This window comes from Diospyros lotus, chromosome 11, assembly GCF_014633365.1.
Source record: "Diospyros lotus cultivar Yz01 chromosome 11, ASM1463336v1, whole genome shotgun sequence".
Classification (NCBI taxonomy): domain Eukaryota; kingdom Viridiplantae; phylum Streptophyta; class Magnoliopsida; order Ericales; family Ebenaceae; genus Diospyros; species Diospyros lotus.
In genome coordinates this window covers 29,063,733-29,086,402 of record NC_068348.1, presented here as the reverse complement: position 1 = coordinate 29,086,402, position 22,670 = coordinate 29,063,733, and the positions used below count along the sequence as shown (strand labels likewise).

Below are 22,670 nucleotides of genomic sequence, written 5' to 3'. Positions count from 1 at the left end.
TCAAGGAAAATCGATAAATGGTAAGAAAGATTGCATGGACTTGAAAGAGATGGGCATTAGAGAGAGACTCTACATACTCGGTGAAGATGCATGATCATTCAAGTTATGACGGACCAATTCCATCATGGTAACATGATCTGCGAGGTTGGGATATAAGGCTGATATGTTATTTCTGTTTTTTTTTTTTTTCTAATTTTTTATTCTTGCCATTGCTTGCTTCATTTGGCGATTTCTTTTTCTTTTTTTTCTTCTTATGTTATTGCCTTCGTTTTTCTCTGGCATTGCTTGCTTTTCTTGGGATGACTGCTTTTGACTTGATTAATGATGGTTATGACTTGTTTTTCTAATTTTTCTAGAGTTATGCTATTCGGCCACCCTCAGTGCCATTCAAGAGATATCGCGGTGTTTTGACACCAAAATATCACAATATCTCCCATTAAAAGAGTTGCTCAGAAGTCCTAAAATTCAAATTTCTTTCTCTTTCTCGCTCTCTCTTACGCTTCCTTTCGACTCATCTTTCTTTCCTCCCTCTCTCTTTTGATAGTTTACTCTTGGTAATAAAATAGTTTTGATAATGACTATATGAAAATCAATCTCTAAATCTTTATGAGAAAATATTTATGGATAAGTTTGTGAAAAACAATCTTTAAATCTCCTTGAAGCAAAGTTAAATATCCTTAAAGCAAAGTTATGAAAATTTATATAGGAGAAATGTTGAAGTGTGGTTTATTTCAAAATATATTTTTGATAATCTTAACTTACTTTCAAAAGTATCAAAATGAGGATTTGTTAAGTTTTCAATCTTTTTAAATAGATAGTCGACTATGTGGTTTAATGCTGTTGACTATGTCTTCTTGTCTGTCGACTATGTCTTGTTTTACTTGTAAAAATAGTCAACTATGCATTTTCTTCTGTCGACTATATCTTTTGCAGAAAGCTTCCAACGGCTAGTTTTTCAAACTCCAACGGTCACAAACGGCTACATTTCTCTTCAATCTTTTAGAAAGCTTATAAATACAACTCAAGGATGATAAAGAGAAGACTAATGGACGGGAATGAATTTATTTGAGCTTACTGTTATTCTCATTTGTATTTAAAATCGTTTATACTTTAATTTTCTCTCTTCAAGGCTTTGATCTTCACTTGTAATTATTTACTTCAAGCCTTGTATCATTTTTGAGAGACATTGTAATTAAGAGATTCATCTCTTAGATTCTCTCCAATTGTACACTTATTGTATTTCCTAACTTGTGTAGCTAGAGGGCCTACTTGGTTTAAGTAGGAGGTTGTATTTCCTAGCTTGTGTAGCTAGAGGGCCTACTTGTGTAAGTAGGAGGTTTTAGTGAATTGGTTCAAAATCCTTAGTGGGAGTTAAGGTAGTGGATTATACTTGATTTAAGCCGAACCACTATAAATCATTTGTGTTATTTATTCTTCTTACTTTACATTTGTCATTTCATATGTTCTATGTTTTAAATCACTAAAACCTCAATTGGGTTAAAAACTTTTCAAGTTCTATCAAGATTTTTAAAATATCCAATTCACCCCCCCTCTTGGTGTGTGCCATTGCACCTCATGGTCTAACATATTTCTCTTGCCCGTGTGACCACTACCGACCGGAGTCCCTTAAACGCAGTCTCTATTAGCCTTGATCTACAAGGAGGTAAGTCTTTTAATTTTATCAGCAATGATATGCGTATATACGGGAGTGTTGGGTTCAGCCAAAAGTTTAAGCTTAGATCTATGGAGATTTGGCCGTTGGATCATGTTGATTTTTGGGTATGTTGGTCAATTGGGATAAGAGTGTCGGACGGTTGCCTCTGATAACCGTAAACCACCAGCCACAGTGGTCAGTGGCAACTAGTACTGCGTTTTTCAGTTCTGGCTTTAAACTTAGATCTATGGAGATTTGGTCGTTCGATCTTGTTGGTTTTTGAATATGTTGGTCGATGGGGATAAATGTGCGGGGTGGTTGCCTCTGATTGTCAGGAATCACTGGCCATGGTGGCTGGTGGCAACTGGCAGTGCCTTTTTAAGTTGTGGCCAAAAATTAAAAATCAGATATACAAAAATTTAATCGCTAAATCTAGCCCACTTTTGTGTATGTTAACCCTCCTTGATTTGATGTTTCTAATAGTAAGCTTTGATCGTAGGAATCTCTATTTGGCGGTGGCCACTGACGGCTGCTGGTGGCAGCGATTGTGGCTGGTTTGGGTTGTTTTTGCGTGTACATACATATATACATTTATATATTCCCCTTTTTTCGACTTTAGCTTTTCTTGTTTGCTTATGTTGTTTTTTTTATGGTGAAGATGATGATGATTTGGTTGTTGAAATGGAAATTAAAGAACATGATTTGTTCTTTTATTGTGTTCTGCATGCATTCAGATGTAGATAAGGAGTTTGGGGTCTCATTCACAAATGAGGGGGAGAATCGGGCCTACATGATGGGGCCGTCGAATAGAATTCACCCGCTACCGAATGTAATGGGGAAAAAGCTATAGATGGTGTTGAGGGAGATGCAAATCAATGTTTAAATATTATTTGATAATTATTTTAGTTCCTGTTATGTGGATATTGATGTTGATGATTTTGTTATGTAAATGTTGATATTGAATGTGATATTTAATTATGAGTTTGTATTGCACAGAGGTTGAAGTTGAATGTTGGATATGTGATCTTTTGAATATTGTAAAGGTTAAAATGAAATGATTGGTTGAAATTTGAATGTCAAAAAATTAAATTGGTTTGTATTTGTTTCGTGGACCTTTTTAGTTAAATTATTAGGTTTAACCAAGAATTGGACCTTTTTAGTTAAATTATTAGGTTTAACCAAGAATTGAATGGTAAATAGTTATTGTTAATTTTATTTGAAATTAGGTATTTATTAATGTGTATATATATTTTAAATTCATATTAAATAAGATAGAAATATTTATTAACTCAATTTGAACTATGTCGATCTTTTTCGATAATAAATTGATCTGAATGTCAAAAAATTAAATTGGTTTGTATTTGTTTCGTGGACCTTTTTAGTTAAATTATTAGGTTTAACCAAGAATTGAATGGTAAATAGTTATTGTTAATTTTATTTGAAATTAGGTATTTATTAATGTGTATATATATTTTAAATTCATATTAAATAAGATAGAAAAATTTATTAACTCAATTTGAACTATGTCGATCTTTTTCGATAATAAATTGATCCCGTCTTAAGTCTTTAAAATAAAAAAAAATTAATTTCAATCTAGCCTAATCAGTCAAATAAAATTAACTATATCTGAATACACATGACACCATAAAAAACAAATTGTGTTCTTTTACAACTCAAAACAAATCATATTCTTTAATTTCCATTTCAACAACCCAAATCAAACTCACTCAATATACAAATTTAAATGCAACCATATAATTCAAAGTAAAAATACTTGCTTTATCCATTGTTTGTTTCTTTTACACTAGTTCAAATGAAAGTTTAGAATAAACGAAGTATCAAATACTACAGATAAATTCCAATAGTTGGGAGAATAGGATTACAACATGAATGTACTCCAAATCATTCTTCGATAGTCTTCACTTCTGTCTTTTTCACATCTTATGCTTATGATTAGTCTTCAAGAATCTGACAGTACAATTACAAATATACAGGTGGCACTGAGGGTAGCATTGAGGGTGGCCGAATAACATCACTCATTCTTCTATATTATTCTTTTCCCAGGAGATTGAGCTGAACAAAGCCCAGTGGTGTGCTCTGTTTGAGCCTAACCTGTTTTTTGAGGCGTACAAAAACTATTTGCAGATTGACATAATTGCTGCAGATGCTGATGATTTGCTAACTTGGAGAGGCTGGGTAGAATCTCCTGCTTAGGCAACTTACTCTGAAGGTAAATTTCAGTTTTCTTTTGATGGAGGACTTGAAACAAAATGTCTGCCATGATTATTGCCTTACGGACATAATTATGAAAGAAAAAGTTTTCTTTCCTAACTTTTCTTTCTCTATGTTGCATTGCAGTGCCATCCTTATCCAAACGAATATGTAGACACTTCCAAACCATGTCCGCATTGTGCATTTTTCATGGGCTTGCAAAGGAATCAGGGGGGTAAAAGTTCAAGAAGGCCAGCAATTTGATATTCGCGGAACAGTTGATGAGTTTAAGCAAGAGATAAATATGTACATGTTTTGGAAACCAGGGATGGATATTTATGTTTCCCATGTTCGTCGGAAGCAGATTCCTGCTTACGTTTTTCCTGATGGGCATAAACGGTCAAGGCCATCAAGGCACACCAATCAGCATAGTGAAAAAAACTTTTGAAGAAGATGCAGAAGGCTGCAAGTCTCGTCCTGCTGAAAAGCATCTCAAGAGAAAAAAAGATTCGGAGACTGTGGATGCGAGGGCAGATAGACCAGAAAAACAGGCTTCTATTAGTCCGCAAAGGCAGAGATCTGTTTCTCCAGAAAGTTGTGCCAGTAGGTCTGGTGGAACATCTCAGGCCAGCTGCTCTGGGGAGATCAAATTAGACCCTTTGGTGGCTGGTGATGTAGATTGTAATTTCAAAGATAGGTCATATAGTGGGTTGCCAGACATTGGAACATCCATTGATTGTGCAACTGCAGGTGGAACTGATGAACACTTGGAGTGTGGAAGGAAGTAAAGCCAAATGCGCCCATGGCCAAACCCCTTATTAGCGTGGAAGTAACTAAAGTCAGGATGGGAGAATGTCAGATCTGCTTAGAAGGAGCCAAAGGGGGCAATCCTTCGCTGACAGATGTGGGCTATCTTGAAACTGGATGTACTGTAAGAGTGCTGAGTCAGAAAGAGGGTATCATTGATAGTGGGGGAGACCTAGGGAAACCATGCAACCACTATGGAAAGGAAGAAAACATCAAGAATGCATTGGGTCCAAATTTCAGCATTCAGAACCTCAGTTGCGAGGTGAGTTCATCCATTCAGGATTTTGGGTTAGCAGATAAGAGTACTGGAAATTTTGAACATAGTAAAGAGCTGGGATCCTTGCAGGGTTGTATGTGCAGGAGGTCTAGATTCGACATTGGAAAAAGGGTGTTTAAATGGGAGCACTGTGTTAGAAAACAACTCGGCAGAAACATTAGAGGTTGTGAATCCAAGCTTCTGTTTCTTTCTTTGTTGTACTGTCTCTTTTATCCCGCTTGCTTTCCATTTCGCACTCCTGAAGCACGAATCACCGCTTTTATTCTGCCGTCTTGCATCATTCTCTTACTTCATGGTAGGTTCAGTTCAGCACAAGAAGATGTTTAGTACAAATTGTGTCTTCAAAACTGTCCAAGAAGGGCAGTTAGACTTTTATAGGCAGACCTTTTTGCATGGCTTCCAAGTAGAAGATAAGGATCAATAGTGAGGGTGTCCCCATGTAACAGTGTCCAATGGCAAAGATCAGGATAATCAGATGATATTGGCAAATAGTCTGATTTAATCTTTCTCCCTCAGATACTAAATTCTTTTACCTTCCCACTTTATTTAACTATTTTTTCCTTGATCATTTGATTATTCTAATTTTTTGCACAGAATCTCCTAACTGGTGTTTGTGGTGGTTGATCCTGCACCACAGCATGCGCTACATCTCCAGTTATTGTTTAAGAACTTTAACACATGTTTTGTGCCTGAGGCTTGGATAAATACACTCCCTTCTCAGTTTATTCTCATCTTTACTGTTATTTTGTTGTCTACCAATCTAACTCTTCCATTTTTCCCATGATACTCTTGCACATGGAATGGCGATGGAATCCCAGAATGCGGCTAGTTCTGAATCAGTGCAGAAGCCGGCGTGTGTTTGAAACCTTTATGCTGCGTTGTCTTTGGCTTTTAACTTTTAATTTTGAGTTTTAAATTTATTTTTAATTTTTATTTTAATAGTCTATTTTTAAAAATTTAAAAATACGTTCTCTTTCTCATTTTAAAAAATAATTTTTCAAAACAGAAAATTATAAAATACGTTCTCTTTAAAATTTTGAAAATAATTTTTTAATAATATTTTATTCAATAAATTTGATTATTCAATAAATTAAAAATATTTAATGTTAATATATTATTAAAAAAATATATAAATTTTAAAATCAATGAATTTTGTAATATTTTTTTTATTATAATAATAAAATATGAATAAATAAATAAATAAATATGTTTTGAGTTTAGAATTTATTTAGAATGAAAATACTCAAAATAATTTTTTATTATTTTGAGTTTTTTTATAATTTTTTTATTTTTAAAAATAATAAAGAGAACTAGTTTTTATTATTTTAAAAAATTAAAAAATAAAAATAATTTGAAAACAACCAAAAAAAAAAAAAACACAACCTTAATTTTTCAGTGTGATTCATTTTATCTTTATACTGTCCCCCGTTTGGCTGTTTCTGTGCTTTTCTCCTAGCAGGTTGAGCCGTGAATCGACAGCATAAATTCGTGTCCATCGTTCAAGAAATCATCGCTCTCAAGGAGAGGAGAGGAAGGTCACCCTGGGTGGCTGTGACTTGATTGCTAGGCTTTTGTAATGCTTTGATGTATACAAAACTTTACACTTTGGATCAGAAGCAGGGGTGAGTCTGTACAGAGGACTGTGCACAGTGTGGCCGCGTAGGTGCGGCTCGTGCTGTCCTCTGCTGTGCTTGAAGCTCAGTGCTTCTATCAACCCCCCCCCCCCCAAAAAAAAAAAAAGAGCGAGAGGAAAGAAAAAAAAAAAAGAGAGAAGGAAAATGCTTTGATCTTTGAAGTAAACTATTGGGGCGGACCTTGAAGCTGTCAAGCCTATCTCAGTTGAGCAGCTTTGGTACTTGTTGGTTTGCATGGAAACTCTTTGTATTTGTGGGTTGTATCTTAAGGAATGGATTATGGACGACCTAACTAGAGCACCTTGTTGAGCAAGGGTGAGTTGTGTGGTTAACATTTTGTAAGGATTCCTCCATTTCTCTGTTAGTCTCTGTGCCTTTTCTTAACGTGTGGTTTGTGTACCTACTACCTAGTAATTTTGCACTACTCTCTCTCTCGTCTAAACAGTCATTGGACGTGATGCACCCTGGGTAAAATTAGTATCTTGTAAATTCCCAGCTTATGATTAGGAAATATAGTGCAAGAGCAACAAAGGATTATAAATTTCTATATGGAGGAACGTCTTCATCAGAAACCATCTTCATACGTTTATAGGTGCAAAGATACTTAGCATTGCTTAGGAGCGTCATGTCGACGGTTGCCCTCCGCGGAGGCACGACAGCGACACAGAATCTGCAACACCTCCTTCATGGAAGGCCTGTCGGATGGCCGTGTGCTTGTGCATGCCAAGCCCAAGGTTGAAGACAATGGTCATTTCTTCCAAGTCAGATGGCTCCTTCATGCCCTCGTCCAAGGCATCTTCCATGGAGTTTCTCTCTGTATAGTGATGCCACGCCTATTGGCTACATTGTACTTTGAAGAAATGAACACTGTCTTCAAACTTGGGCTGGCATGCACAACCACGCAGCCTTCCGACCGGCCTTCCATGGAGGAGGTGTTGCAGATTCTGTGTCGCTGTCCTGCCCCGGCGGAGGGCGGCCGGCGGCACGGGATAGGGCGCAAGTTCGACGTCGCCCCGCCTCTCAGCAATGCCAAGTATCTTTACAACTATAAGCATAGTCACAAGGTTTGTGATGAAGATGGCAATATGGTTTGAACTTTGAAGACTGCATGTTCATAATTATGTAATTAACTCTAATGTAACTTTAATCCCTTCTAATGGGTTGGATACATCAATTTTAGACATTCATAATCTCACTATATATATATATATATATATTGAAAAAGAAAGGGGTGAAATTTCAAACAAGATATTGTAATTTAAGAAGAATTAAATAAATTATTATATTTTTAAATTTAGAGTTAAATTAGTCATTATATTTTAAATAAGTCATTGTATTTTAAAGTCAGGGATTATTTTAATCATTGTGATAAATATCATCTTAACACTTTCAATAGTATCATCCCTAATCAAAAGATCACACAATCACAAATGTTCAAATAGAAATCTAAATTCGGATTCAAAGAATCGGATATAATTGTAATTTGATTATTTTTAAAATATAAAAACTAATTTAGCAAGTGTCTAAGAGATAGATTGAGAGGAAAAGGAAACTGGAAATGAATATGAAACGTATCCATTATATCAATTTCAAAGGAAATGGAAAATGGCTGCATTTTCTTTATATTTTTAAATTATTAGTTTTGAGTTTTGAATTTATTTTTAATTTTTTATTTTGATAGTTTATTTTTAGAAAATTGAAAAGTATTCTTTTTATTATTTTAAAAAACTATTTCTTAAAACATAAAATTAGGAAACACATTTACTTTAGAATTTTGAGAAAAATTATTTAATGATATTTATTCAATAAATTTAATTATTAAATGATAAAATTAACTCTTTTTAGTAAAATTTTATTATTAAAATAAGATAATAAATTATGTTAATTATAATTTATATTAAATATTACTATATATAATATGTGTAATATACTATATATTATCTTATATTTTTAATTATAATATAGATATACTATATTTTTTAAATTTTAAATAAATATATAATTTTATTTTTTAAATTTAAGAATAAATTTGTCTATTTTTTTCTTCTTTTCTTTTTTTCTCTTTTCATTTTTATACTCAAAACATGAAAAATAAATTATGTTTTTCATGTTTTGGACTCAGAGATTATTTTAACTAAGAACAAATCAAAACAACATTTTGATTGAATGTCCAATACTATGTAACAACCCCAATATCAAAAATCAATTTTAAACTTTAATCCCAATAAGTAGATCGGATACATAAATTTTAGGAATCTATAATCTCTCTATTCTCAAAAATACATAAATAACTAAATAATCTCATTTGCAGTGGCAGGTTCAGATCTGTCATGATCAGATCTTTTCCATCATATTGATGACAAAAGAAATTTGTATGAAAGCGACTTAGGACGAAACCATTGAATAATGCTTGCATCCATCCTGATGGGATTACTTATGAATACGCCAATAAATTACAGTAAACCCTAAACTTACTAAAAGAAACAAACCATTTACCAACATGGGATGATTATCATGAATTTAATGAACATTTAATCCTTTCACTAAAATCTGGAAAATGTACTATTAATTTTATAAATAAAACCTAAATACAACGAGAAGATATTAGCGTGCGCATAAACTTAACAAAGCCGAGTTTAACCTCATGCGTGGCAGAGGGGTTAAGGTTACTACTCCATGACATTTCTCGAAAGCCATGGCTTTACCCATTTAACAGAGAAGAAATAAAGAAAACACCACCCAGCCAAAGCACCCGTTCGTCCATATAGAAATTTATAATCCTTTGTTGCTCTTGCACTATATTTCCTAATCATCAGCTGGGAATTTACAAGATACTAATTTTACCCAGGTTGCAATCATGTCCAATGACTGTTTAGACGAGAGAGAGAGAGAGAGAGTAGTGCAAAATTATTAGGTACACAAGCCACACGTTAAGAGAAGGCACAGAGCCTAACAGAGAAATGGAGGAATCCTTACAAAATGTTAACCACACAACTCACCCTTGCTCAACAAGGTGCTCTAGTTAGGTCGTCCATAATCCCATTCCTTAAGATACAACCCACAAAGATAGAAAGAGTTTCCATACAAACCAACAAGTACCAAAGCTGCTCAACTGAGATAGGCTTGACAGCTTCAAGTTCTGTCCCAATAGTTTACTTCAAAGCTCAAAGCATTTTCCTTCTCTCTTTTTTTTCTTTTCTTTTTTTTCTTTCCTCTCTCGCTCTTTCTTTTTTTTTTTTTTGAGGAGGGGGGGGAGAGGGGGGGGGATGTTTCGGGTGATAGAAGCACTGAGCTTCAATGGCACAGCAGAGAACAGCACGAACCGCACCTACGCGGCCACACTATGCACAGTCCTCTGTACAGCCTCACCCCTGCTTCCGATCCAAAGTGTATAGTTTTGTATACATCAAAGCATGGCAAAAGCCTAGCCACCCAGGGTGACCTTCCTCTTCTATACTCTCCTCTCCTCTCCTTGACAGCGATGATTTCTTGAAAGATGGACTCGAATTTATGCTGTTGATTCCAGGCTCAACCTGCTAGGAGAAAAGCACAGAAACAACCAAACGGGGGACAGTATAAAGATAACATGAATCACAATGAAAAACTAAGGGTTTCAAACACATGCCTCATCACCGGCTTCTGCACTGATTCAGAACTAGCAGCATTCTGGGATTCCATCGCCATTCCATGTGCAAGAGTATCATAGGAAAAATGGAAGAGTTAGATCGGTAGACAACAAAATAACAGTAAAGATGAGAATAAACTGAGAAGGGAGTGTATTTATCCAAGCCTCAGGCACAAAACATGTGTTAAAGTTCTTAAACAATAACTGGAGATGTAGCACATGCTGTGGTGCAGATCAACCACCACACACACCAGTTAGGAGATTCTGTGCAAAAAATTAGAATAATCAAATGATCAAGGAAAAAGTAGTTAAATAAAGTGGGAAGGTAAAAGAATTAGTATCTGAGGGAGAAAGATTAAATCAGACTATTCGCCAATATCATCTGATTATCCTGATCTTTGCCATTGGACACTGTTACATGGGGACACCCTCACTATTGATCCTTATCTTCTACTTGGAAGCCATACAAAAAGGTCTGCCTATAAAAGTCTTAACTGCCCTTCTAAGACAGTTTTCAAGACACAATTTGTACTAAACATCTTCTTGTGCTGAACTGAACCTACCATGAAGTAAGAGAATGATGCAAGGCGGCAGAATAAAAGCGATGATTCATGCTTCAGGAGTGCGAAATGGAAAGCAAGCAGGATAAAAGAGACAGTACAACAAAGAAAGAAACAGAAGCTTGGATTCACAACCTCTAATGTTTCTGCCGAGTTGTTTTCTAACACAGTGCTCCCATTTAAACACCCTTTTTCCAATGTCGAATCTAGACCTGCTGCACATACATTACCCTGCAAGGATCCCAGCTCTTACCATGTTCAAAATTTCCAGTACTCTTATCTGCTAACCCAAAATCCTGAATGGATGAACTCACCTCGCAACTGAGGTTCTGAATGCTGAAATTTGGACCCGATGCATTCTTCATGTTTTCTGCCTTTCCACAGTGGTTGCTTGGTTTCCCTAGGTCTCCCCCACTATCAATGATACCCTCTTTCTGACTCAGCACTCTTGCAGTACATCCAGTTTCAAGATAGCCGGCATCTGTCAGCGGAGGATTGCCCCCTTTGTGTCCTTCTAAGCAGATCTGACATTCTCCCATCCTGACATTAGTTACTTCCACACTAGTAAGGGGTTTGGCCATGGGTTCATTTGGCTTTACTTCATTCCACACTCCAAGTGAACTACAACGATCTAAAGGTCTCTTATTATTTCTAGGTTCCTGATCATCAGTTCCACCTGCAGTTGCACAATCAATGGATGTTCCAATCTCTGGCAACCCACTATATGACCTATCTTTGGAATTACTATCTACATCGCCAGCAACCAAGGTGTCTAATTTGATCTCCCCAGAGCAGCTGGCCTGAGATGTTCCACCAGACCTACTGGCACAACTTTCTGGAGAAACAGATCCCTGCCTTTGCGGACTAATAGAAGCTTGTTTTTCTGGTCTATCTGCCCTCGCATCCACAGTCTCAGAATCTTTTTTTCTCTTGAGATGCTTTTCAGCAGAACGAGACTTGCAGCCTTCAGCATCTTCTTCAAAAGTTTTTTCACTATGCTGATTGGTGTGCCTTGATGGCCTTGACCGTTTATGCCCATCAGGAAAAACGTAAGCAGGAATCTGCTTCCGACGAACATGGGAAACATAAATATCCATCCCCGGTTTCCAAAACATGTACATATTTATCTCTTGCTTAAACTCATCAACTGTTCCGCGAATATCAAATTGCTGGCCTTCTTGAACTTTTACCCCTTGTTTCCTTTGCAAGCCCATGAAAAATGCACAATGCGGACATGGTTTGGAAGTATCTACATATTCATTTGGATAAGGATGGCACTGCAACATTCCATATGTGTCCCGTTCTATCTGCAATGCAACATAGAGAAAGAAAAGTTACGAAAGAAAACTCTTTCTTTCATGATTATGTCCGTAAGGCAATAATCATGGACCGACATTTTGTTTCAAGTCCCCCATCAAAAGAAAACTGAAATTTACCTTCAGAGTAAGTTGCCTAAGCCGAGATTCTACCCAGCCTCTCCAAGTTAGCAAATCATCAGCATCTGCAGCAATTATGTCAATCTGCAAATAGTTTTTGTACGCCTCAAAAAACAGGTAAGGATCAAACAGAGCACACCACTGGGCTTTGTTTAGCTCAATCTCCTGGGAAAAGAATAACACAGAAAAATTAGAAAAACAGAAATCACAGCCATCATTAATCAAGTCAAGAGAAGCAAGCAATGCCAGAGAAAAACGAAGGCAATAACATAAAAAGGAAAAAAAGAAAAAAAAATCATTAATTGGCCAAATGAAGTAAGCAATGGCAATAATAAAAAATTAAAAAAAAAAACAACAGAAATAACAGATCAGCCTTATGCCCCTACCTCACAGATCCTGTTACCATGATGGAATTGGTCCATCATAACCCGAAGGGTACTTGTAGATACATTGTAGCTAGAATTCATGCAGGGGTATGCAGGGGTTATAATTGGCATATGATGGGTTCTATCCCGAGGGTTTTTTCGAGGATCCCATACAGGAAAACCTAGTTCATTCTCTTCTATTGAACATAGCATCACGGGGTTTGGCCAACGCCACTGTGTATAAACTCTGAAGAACCGGGAGACCAACATACTGGGAATTGCATTGGGATAAAGCTGGCAGACCCGAGCAACTAAAAGAGCCCAATTTACACCACCAAGAAATCCAGTAACCTATGTAAGCAGTAAAGAACGAATCCGGTAAGAGCCCATTTCTAAAAGTAAAAATGGAAATGGCGAAAGATTAAACTTAAGGATGCCATCTCACATTTGAGTAAACACCGCGCCTTTTAGCCCAAAACTTCAAACATCTGAGCGTCGTGCGGAAGTGCTATAGGTGTTCCAAAGAATCAAAAGGTAGTTAAACTAATTATAGTTAAATACATTAAATATGGATGAAAATATGTTCACCTCAATATTTGGAACGAGCTTTAGAATTTGATCTGCAACCCTACATCCATTAAGACTTCGAACAGTTTGCTCATCAACATTGTACAGCACAGAGCGATCTGAGATGTCTAAGTCCTGTTAAGATGTCAGTGTCACAATTATCTGGCAACAAAATCTCAGTAGAATGCAAGTGAAACTCTGTATCCATTAGTTCTATTAACAGAACATCGCTTATCAGCAAGAAAAAGTTTTAAAAATATAAAATGTGTCTTCAGAAACAGTTTAACTTTTAATGATTAACTCAAATTGTAATGCAATGGTACATCTAAATATGCATCAATCAAGCTATCACATCCACATTTCCATTCCCTTTCTTTTACAACCGTCCAATTTTATGACCAAACCTTTGAAACATGAACCCGTAATTCAGAAAGTTTGATAGCTATTAAATCTAACTGCCTGACAATCAGACAGCCCCTCAATCCCAAACCCCCCAAAACTAAAAGAGAAAAAAAAAAGAAAAAAGCATAGGACCAATGAAATAAATACTGTAAATATGATGAGATAAACAATGTAGTATTGACGGGTCTCAAATCAAGAGCAGATATAGGATGACTAGTGGATAGAAGGATAAGAAATGACATAATTCAAACTAGAATGAGATAAACAATGTAAACAGGGCTTTAAATCAAGAGCACCGACACGTTCTCTAATCTCTAGTGGATAACATGACAAAAAAATGACCAAAAAAAAAAAATGCACAAAACTAACAGTGATATCACAGAAAGGTAAAGCCATCCTCATCAATGAAAAGGGTATGCCATAGATGCTGGAAATGTTAAATGGTTATAGAAAGATACTGGATCCCTCATTAAGATGGGCATTGCTCATAAAAGTAAATTTCCACCTCACAAACTGTATAAAAGAGCAAGGGAACTTCAAAACAAACTTAAAATTTCCAACATATACCTAGTCATAATTTAGATGATGCCAAAACATAATAATAGTTTGAAATAGAAAATGAAAAAATCTATTGGGTGCTCACTGATTCAAAATGCAAAAACTCATATTTAGTACGATTTTCAGAAAACAATTCCCGAGTAGGAACTGGAGAAGAGGAGAAAGATATTAGGTAGAAAAGGTTGAAACAAGAGAGCAAGCAGAAAATATAGTTAGCAACCATGCAACAAGTTGGAAAAGTCTTCTACACTTACTTCTGGCACAACTAGTAGCGAAATACTTGCATAAAGGAGATCAATTGATATTCCCTGAAACTTGAACTTCATTACAGGGACATGAGCATCAGGAACTGGTTGGAGCTCAGAAACTTCTTCCATTTCAGCCAGCATATTATGCAATATAATAAAGAAATCTTCCTGAGGAAACATTGTATCTCCTTTAGATATAAAATTTCTGATTCATAAAATATACAGAGAAAAAAAAGATTGAAAATTGAGGCCAACCTCTCGATTCACATAAGATGGTCCAATACATAAGGTATCCATGTCAGCCCCAGGCCCATGAACCTGCCAATATAAAATTCTCCACATCACAGCACATTCAAGGAAAGTGTAAAGAAATTGAAGATCAAACTAGTATCCCTGTGTGACAGGAGTTAAAGAAATTCTTGTATGGTTTGGAAGAAGTGTTGTGGTGGGCTAATTATACTTTTTTTAAATATTGAGTGGTGTCAGGAGTTCCAGTTATTCTATTTTCGCTTTTAGTATATTGTTCATGGTCTGCCCTGGGCACCTATCTAATGAAATATTTTGCCAAGAAAAGGTACATATTTAGCAAATCAAACACTTATATGTGGATAATATGACCACTGTTCTATAAAAAAAAAATCTTGGTCTTTCAAATGTCAATGCCAAATCGAGTATAAGTTACCATTCAACATATCATTTTGCCTTTGCCCATTGACATGTTTAGGTAGGTAAGTGACTATTCTATATCAACCACCAACCTGTTAGAACCATCCATTCAGTTTGTTCCATCCTGCACTACAAATTCATGATAACACCAAAAATGACACTGCCATGCCAAGCTTTAATGTCACCAGATAAGAACACGGATTCTAACTCACCAATAATCTCCATCCAAGACCATAATTTCTAAAAGACCAGTAAATCCCATTTCATGCATAAAAATTCCCAGCCAAATATTTTGAAGCCTTTCTCTACCTGTTTCATTACAAACTCATTCCACTCATCACTGTCTTCACATGTACATCTACTGGTCTTCTTCTCACCATAGTTATTAAAGGCGCGCCTAGGCGCAAGGCGCCTTAAGGCGCCAGTTTGGCGCCTCGCCTGGGCTGAGGCAAGGCGGTTTCTGCAAGGCGCGCGCCTTGCAAGGTGAGGCGCTGAGGCGCGCGCCTCATGAAAACCGCGCCTGCATCCTGCCTGCATCATTTCTTTCTCTCCTCTCCAGCATCCCCTCTTCTCAGTTTCAGCATGTATACATCACTACTTATTTACATTTCTTTAGTTTAAGTAAATGTCCACATTTTCTTTTATTTATATTTTACCTTCCATTTACTTTAATACATAAATGTAAATAAGAAAGTACCCCCCATTTGGATTCAATAAAAATATCTAAAAAATCAAAATCCATAACAATAAGAAAATAGAATTTTGATTTTAGTACAAATTCAGGATTTAGCGATTTTACCACCCCCAAAATACATACCTACTATTTCTTGAAAAATTCATTAAAAATCATTTTAACAACAATGAATATTAACTATCAAAATACCGGGAGTTAGTTTTTCAAAATGAAAACATTTTCTTATATGTCTCCTTATAATGCCCTAATCTTCCAGACTTAGAAAAAATGCGCTAATCTTCCAAACCTAAAAAAATAGCATTTTTCAAAATGAAAGCATTTTCTTGATTGTGGACTTGTAGTGTTTATTGATTGTGGAGAATACTAAAGCTATTCCAAAATGTCCTCCATCAATAAAACAAGAGATTTGAGAGTACATGCAAAAGAAGAAAAATAACAAGGAATCAAGGATGAGCAAAATATGGCACCGTAAGATGATGATTTTCAATTTGGTGAAGAGTATGATGATGATGATGATTAAAACTTCTTTATTGATTGTGGACTTGTAGTGTTTATATGTTTGTTTAGAACTTTGCACGATGGTTGGTACTTGTTTGAGTTTGAGACTTTAAGTTTGAACTTTGATGATGTTTCTAGTTTAGAAATTGTATGATGAATGAATTAACTTTGATGTTGTTAGTTTAGAATTTGAAGAAAATGAAACATTAATGATATGCATGTGTTATTATTGATAATTTGATAGTTTTTTATGATTTTACAAGATTTTTAGTTTTTTTTCTAAAAGGTGCGCCTCGCTTCGCAAAGGCGTGCCTCGCCTCGTGCGCCTCGTGCCTCAGGCTCCAGGACCCTTTGCGCCTCGCGCCTTTCAGAACTATGCTTCTCACATATTCTAAATTCCATCTCAAATATATTCCTCTTCTTTTCAGATGTTCAACTTTCTAATTTAAAAGCTTCTTCTATGGTCACATACCTCAATTACACACATATTTTGCATATGCTAGAACTTAACTACACAAAACTTAATGAAGTTGGTCCTATAGCTATTCAATTCCAACAAAACTTCCTTTTTAGATTTAAAAGGAACTTTCCAAGATCAAAATGTGCAAGCAAGAGAATAAAAAAATCCCAAGATCAAAAAATGGAGGTTGATCAATTGACTTCTGTATTTGGATGTTTTTATTTATCCAAAGAGGAAACCTTGCACTAAAAATTTCACTATATTGAAGCAATTTCATACTATAGGGTTTCATAATTCAAAAAACATTTTCCTTTCTCAACAAGAAAATTTGAATGAGTTGATAGGAGGATTCCAATGCTCCCACCCATGCACCACAGAAGAGAATCAGAAACAAAATCCTCCATTCAACATTTCTCAAACATATTAACAAAATGCAAAAAATGGTCCAAGAATTGCTGACTTCACCATAAGACCAACCACAAAATCAAGCGAAATCTATTCTTCCATCAAAAACAGGCTCTACACAGTATTGGAATGTGCTTCAGTGATGCTTACCTGGGATAATCAACATTAATAAAGCACAAGGCACCAGAAAACACTTCTTCCTTTTACTAACCCTTACTGGTCCAGGTTCAAAATCTAGGTCTCTCATTTCAGTTTTTCTATTTTTCTCTCTTCTCCATTTCTCCTCTGTTCTTGTCTTTGCTCATTTCTTCTTTTTTATTTCCTCCAATCTCCACCCAAATAACATCCTGCTCTCTAAATTCTCCTTCTGTTCTTGACCTCATTCTTATACTATTCTTTGACTGAGGTTGCAATTGTTCCAACTAGACTGCACTTCTTTCCATCTCAAATATTACTTTCTTCCTTGACAAGCCTATCCTGGTGAGTCCTATCAAGCAACCATAAGAAAACTACACCCCAGGAATGTCCATAAGACTAAACCTTTTAAATGAAGTCTTAAATATCCCAAACGAAAACAACAAAATATTTGGCAACTGCAAATATATCCAAAAGTTTTTCATGGCCATACACAACTTGAATGTTTATATTTTCATCCATCTAAACCAAAAACTGAGCAAACTGTTTCCACTCTATTTAAGCTACATAAATGAGCTAAAAATTAAACCATAACAAGATCTGAAATACATAGGAAAAACAGAAAAATGGGATTTCTCTTTCGCACTCAAATAATACTGCAAGCCTATACTTACCCCCAGACGATATGACCCAAAAGTAAGAATAACAGCATTTGCATCTTCAACCATTTGGTCTGTGTAACCTCTCTGGCGAGTTAATTGCTTCACCCAACATTTCACAACCTGCAATACAAGAAATTTATAACGATCAATTTATTAACAACTGAAGCTGTTCAAAAAATTCAACACAAACATCAATTGGGAAAAATCAAGCCAATGACCTCATAAGATAGAAAAGCAACATGCAGTGTGACAGACATTTTGAGCTAATATATTAATCAAGTATAGCTGACAGCCAAGAGCTTATCAAGTTAGAAAAGCTGTAAAGCTACCAAAGTCAAAAGTGATATGATTTACAACAGCCTGCCAGAATTTGTTCTCATTAAGTAAAGAGACTTCACTATAACAAGATTAAAAATAAAGTTGAGGTGAGCCTCCATGCCATTAGGTCTACGCAATGAACCACTACAGAAATCCATTTACACAAAAAACCAGAATTACAATTGCAGCATAGGCAGCAAAACTTCAAATAAAGTAATGTTTCGTTTTTTCCAATATAGGTACCAATTAAGAATAAAACTCAAAAAAAATTACTCTCAACCTGGATTTTCCAGTCAAAAGGAAACTAGTTGCTTAAGCAGGACCAAAAAATCATTTGAAAAAGGCCTCAACTTCTTCTTTGTCTAGGTAAAATATTTCACCATGCAAACAAAATTTCAATTGCAGCATATGCAACAAAACTTCAAAAAGAAGTAATGTCATTATTTTCCTATATCAACATCAATAAAATAAATGACTCAAAAGGTGGATTTTTCAGTCAAAAACCAACACAAAGGCTCAAAATTCTTAAAAAAGAGTATCAGAATAATTGAAAGATGCCTCAACTTCTGGTTTTCCAGATAAAAGATCTCACTACAAAACAATTGACTTCAGAACCAAACTATACAAGTTATGAGCCTTTCTGGGTTGAAATAAGAAATCAATGCCTAACATGATGCCAGGACCTCAGTTCATTTTAATCTCATGGTATTTAGGCTCAGCTAGAAGTACACAAGGAAAAGATATCTGCCCTCAGCCCCAGATCAATGTTATCTGAATGACTTGCAAGCCCACTATGCTAATTAATGAAATCAGGAGAATTACTTATTTCAACCCGCGTCAATACTAGCTCGAGTATATTAAAAAAGGAGCACACTGAAATACCAAAGAACTAGATTGTGAGAATACAATAAGACATTTCAGTAAGACATCTATATGGCATTGATAAAATAGATCTGCAGGCATGAAAAGTATTTGAAGCAATAGAATATTTAATTGCAAAAATTTGCCTTTATATTATCTATCATTATTCCTTCGCTAGACCAAACACTATCTAGCGAAGGAATGAAGACAATTGATATAGTCATGTTCGATCACATAGTTGATCTTGTAAAGCCAACCTATACAACACAAAAACACGACTTAGCCCTTATATTATCTACCTATCAAATAAAAAAAAAGGTGGCACCTGCTTTCTTTTCTCCAGAAAAAGGATTTTATCTCATATTCAATTCAATCAGTTCCTATGGCAGTACAGTTGCAATTTTTTACTCTTACTTTCTATTGCATAATCCATTACACGGATATGGACCAAAAAGTTTCTGAAGGTTATGGTGGTGGATTGACAGTTAGCAAAGGCAACGACTGAACTGGGACAAGTTCTTGCCACTGTAAGGCAATGCTAGCAGAAATGCTGCTAACTCACTGCTAGGCAGTAACTGAATGGGCAAGTTTCTAGCACAGCCTCAAGGAGGTGATAACTATAATAATAGAACAGCCGCCAGAGAAGGCTCTTGCCTTTTCATATATATGAAACTATGACTCAACATTGTTTCTCATTTGACATCTCAACATCAAAAGCAGAGGGAATGAGCTGCTTACTGGTGCATGAGAACCTTTATACATTAGATGTTCAGATGTCTGCATGCCTTTTATAAAGTAGACCAATACACTATATAGGAGAGAGCATAACCTCGCTGCTATGGAAATAAAACTGCGTTTGATTACAACGGGCTCTTTTCTCTAAATACTCACTGAATCCTTTTCTATCATAACAATGTCTTTACATTCATTCTTAACTTATTTCTAGAGCTTTTGTCTTCTTAATAATTTCTTCAAACCCAAAAATATAAGTCAACATTTCTACTGTTCCAATACTAAATGAGATTTTGAACCATTCTCTCCCTCAATTTTCGCCTTTCATTTATTATATGTCCATAGGAACTTTTGGTTTTTTTTTTTTTTTATAAACAAAAACCTTTAATTTACTTGTTTCCTCTATTTGCCTTGGATTCTCCACATACAGTGTATCTACTGTTGGGTGTATGGTGTGTACGGTGGACATGAATTGAACTTCTGTAATAGGGCTGGTGTAGGCCCCCAATAATCTAGAATCTTATATTGACCCTCTGCCTTATGCTTTGGGCTATTACTTATATAGAGCTAAAAACATGCTTCAAAGAAGCAACAATTATTTCCATACGAGGATATACCATGTACAGTTCAAAGTCATGCCCCATATCGTCCATTTATGTAACTGGTTGAAATCAAACAAGCAAAACCCAGTATAGGCTAATCATGCAAAACATTTGTGAGTCATGGACACAGATAGAAAATTATGTTCCAAAGCAATTCATCAGACATGAAATTACAAGACCTTCAACCGCCAAAGACAATCAATCAGCTGCACAATTGGCATAAGCCAGTGCGTAGCTTAAAACACCACCCTTTAAAGTATCCTCTGAAATACAAATAAAATCTAAGAGCATATCCCAGAGTCCATATGACTAACCAAACAGGTAAACTAATTAATCACCTCATCAATACGCCCAAGCACGTCTCCTCTCCTCGCAGCGTCATCATTGCTCTCATAATGCCCCGAATCAGTCAAGAACTTCACAAGATTAAGAACAAACAATCAGAAATTCTCATCTTCGAACTATTCTTTTCTTCTATTCACGAGTACGAGCTACTATAAACACCTACCTTCTCCAATTCCGCATTCCGTTGAAAATCCGCCTCCGACGGACCGGCAAGAGATATCGGCTTCGTGACACCGTACTTCTTCGTGATTACCGGCTGTGACAGCAGCGGCGGTGGCGGCGAAGAACCATCCAGGTTCTCAGGCCCCACCATCTTGGCACCAGAAAAAACCCTAGAAAATATCTGCGCACTTCAATCAGAATTCCACAACAATCCAACCATAGAAAACACAGATCCAGCCTCACAAGTAAACAAAATCCACACACGACAACTCCTCGTCGCCCCGGACGAAAAGACCAAAATCAAACAGTTGAAATTCACACGCGCATATACGAGATCTACCGTACACGTACACGTACACGCACACGCGCACACACAAACAAATATCTGAGAGAGAGAGAGAGAGAGAGAGAGAACCAGATTCAGACGCTCCAGCGAGAGGCAATCGAAGAAGAAGAGGGAAGAGGTGGATCGGAGGATGGAAGAACCGGGTTCATCGGAGCGGTTTTAAGAGATTCCGGTGGGTGAATGGACTTAAGGCAGCGTTTGGGGGAGCGGTCAAAGAGAGTTTTCGGATTAAAAGATCGTGTGCGATCTGTCTGGCTCTAGCTAGCTGTTCTCGTCTTTTCCCTCCCACCTGTCAGCCGATTTTTTCTTTTCTTTTTTTTGAGTTTTCGTCTTCCCTCTTATTTAAACACATTAAATAAATTGCATTGACCAGCCCCTTAGTTTTACTAAAACACCCATGCCACCCCTTGTTTTAATAAAATTATAAACCTTTTTTCCAAGTCTTGGGGGGCTTAGGCGCTAATACACCGCCCGATAAAAATTGGCCAAATTTGACATTTTTTACAATTTTCCCCCAACACCAACAATCACAGTAATTATTGGTTTTGCCTCTTCACTATCTTATCTCGGTGTCAGTTACAATAATTATTATAGAATTTTATTTTTAAAAATAAACTTATTTATCTGGGAATTAAGGTAAGGTTGGTTGAATTATAGATAAGTGTTTGCTAAATTTATTAAGTTGAATTGAATTATAATATATTAAAAGATTAAAGTGATATATAACTAAACTATAAGCAAGTATATAATTTGCATAAGGGTAAAATTGAAATATAATATTTCACCTAAACAAATTACCATCACATTCATAAGATTGATTTAATAGAGTTGTCGCGTTAAAAATACAAAACCTATTATCTCTATTGCAAATCGGACTCAATTTGCCCCAGACTCAATCATATTCAAAGTTTTAATATATTGTGTTATTATCAATATATAACAAATTTATTTAACAATAAACATTATTACCAATCTGTCTGAATTTACAAGAAAATAAACAATTAGAAGACGCAATAAAATCTCTACACAAACACTTTGATACTTAAGTAAAAATACTGTAGATGTTGAAAACTCGAGAATAGTATTTATACTAGTATCAGAGATATACATTTTTTAAAATTAGTGTCTATTTATTTATAAAGAACTATAAAGTAATATGAAATAGTTCAAGATTAGTATTTTTACAAATAATATATATCCTAACTTTATTAGGATTATAATTCTTACTCATAACTTTATATTTAAATTTAAAATTAATTATTAAATAAATTAATACATTTAAAATATTTTTAAAAGATTAATAAAGTCATGATTCACTGATAAAATAAAATTTTGATAATTTTTAAATTCAAAATTCAATTATTATGAAATGCAACAAAAAATGTAAAATTTGTTCTAACTTTTTATTAGATTCAATTAGTTTGCATTTAAAAAAATATA

At 35.4% G+C, this 22,670-nt stretch overlaps 1 protein-coding gene across 5 annotated transcripts; it reads right to left on the bottom strand.

Moving 5' to 3' along the window:
- Positions 1-9,490: 9,490 nt before the first annotated feature.
- Positions 9,491-21,515, bottom strand: LOC127812923 (nuclear poly(A) polymerase 4). Of its 5 annotated transcripts, XM_052353513.1 has the most exons (14): positions 21,300-21,512; positions 20,886-21,054; positions 20,716-20,793; positions 17,877-17,984; positions 14,600-14,662; positions 14,351-14,512; positions 13,158-13,271; positions 13,015-13,077; positions 12,591-12,920; positions 12,205-12,369; positions 11,083-12,075; positions 10,904-10,999; positions 10,209-10,249; positions 9,491-10,116 (listed from the first exon to the last, which is right to left on the bottom strand). In XM_052353513.1, exons 2-14 carry the CDS (start codon positions 21,033-21,035, stop codon positions 10,092-10,094), a joined length of 2,388 nt encoding a protein of 795 aa, XP_052209473.1. In that variant the 5' UTR covers positions 21,036-21,054; positions 21,300-21,512; the 3' UTR covers positions 9,491-10,091. The 5 variants fall into 5 exon arrangements, with proteins under 5 accessions (XP_052209473.1, XP_052209475.1, XP_052209472.1 ...); XM_052353515.1 differs by lacking the exon at positions 10,904-10,999 and having other exon boundaries at positions 21,300-21,515; XM_052353512.1 differs by having other exon boundaries at positions 9,491-10,249; positions 20,886-21,065; positions 21,300-21,513.
- Between the last annotated feature and the right edge of the window lie 1,155 nt (positions 21,516-22,670).

What these genes read in the sequence shown, in the direction of transcription:
- LOC127812923 (XM_052353512.1), bottom strand. Translation starts at nt 21,035, where the DNA reads ATGGTGGGGCCTGAGAACCTGGATGGTTCTTCGCCGCCACCGCCGCTG. An exon ending in AGCTCGTTCCAAATATTGAG is followed by an intron (nt 13,078 to 13,157) that starts GTGAACATATTT and finishes GAACACCTATAG; the next exon opens with CACTTCCGCACGACGCTCAG. An exon ending in ACTCGGCAGAAACATTAGAG is followed by an intron (nt 10,250 to 10,903) that starts GTTGTGAATCCA and finishes ATGGAATCCCAG; the next exon opens with AATGCTGCTAGTTCTGAATC.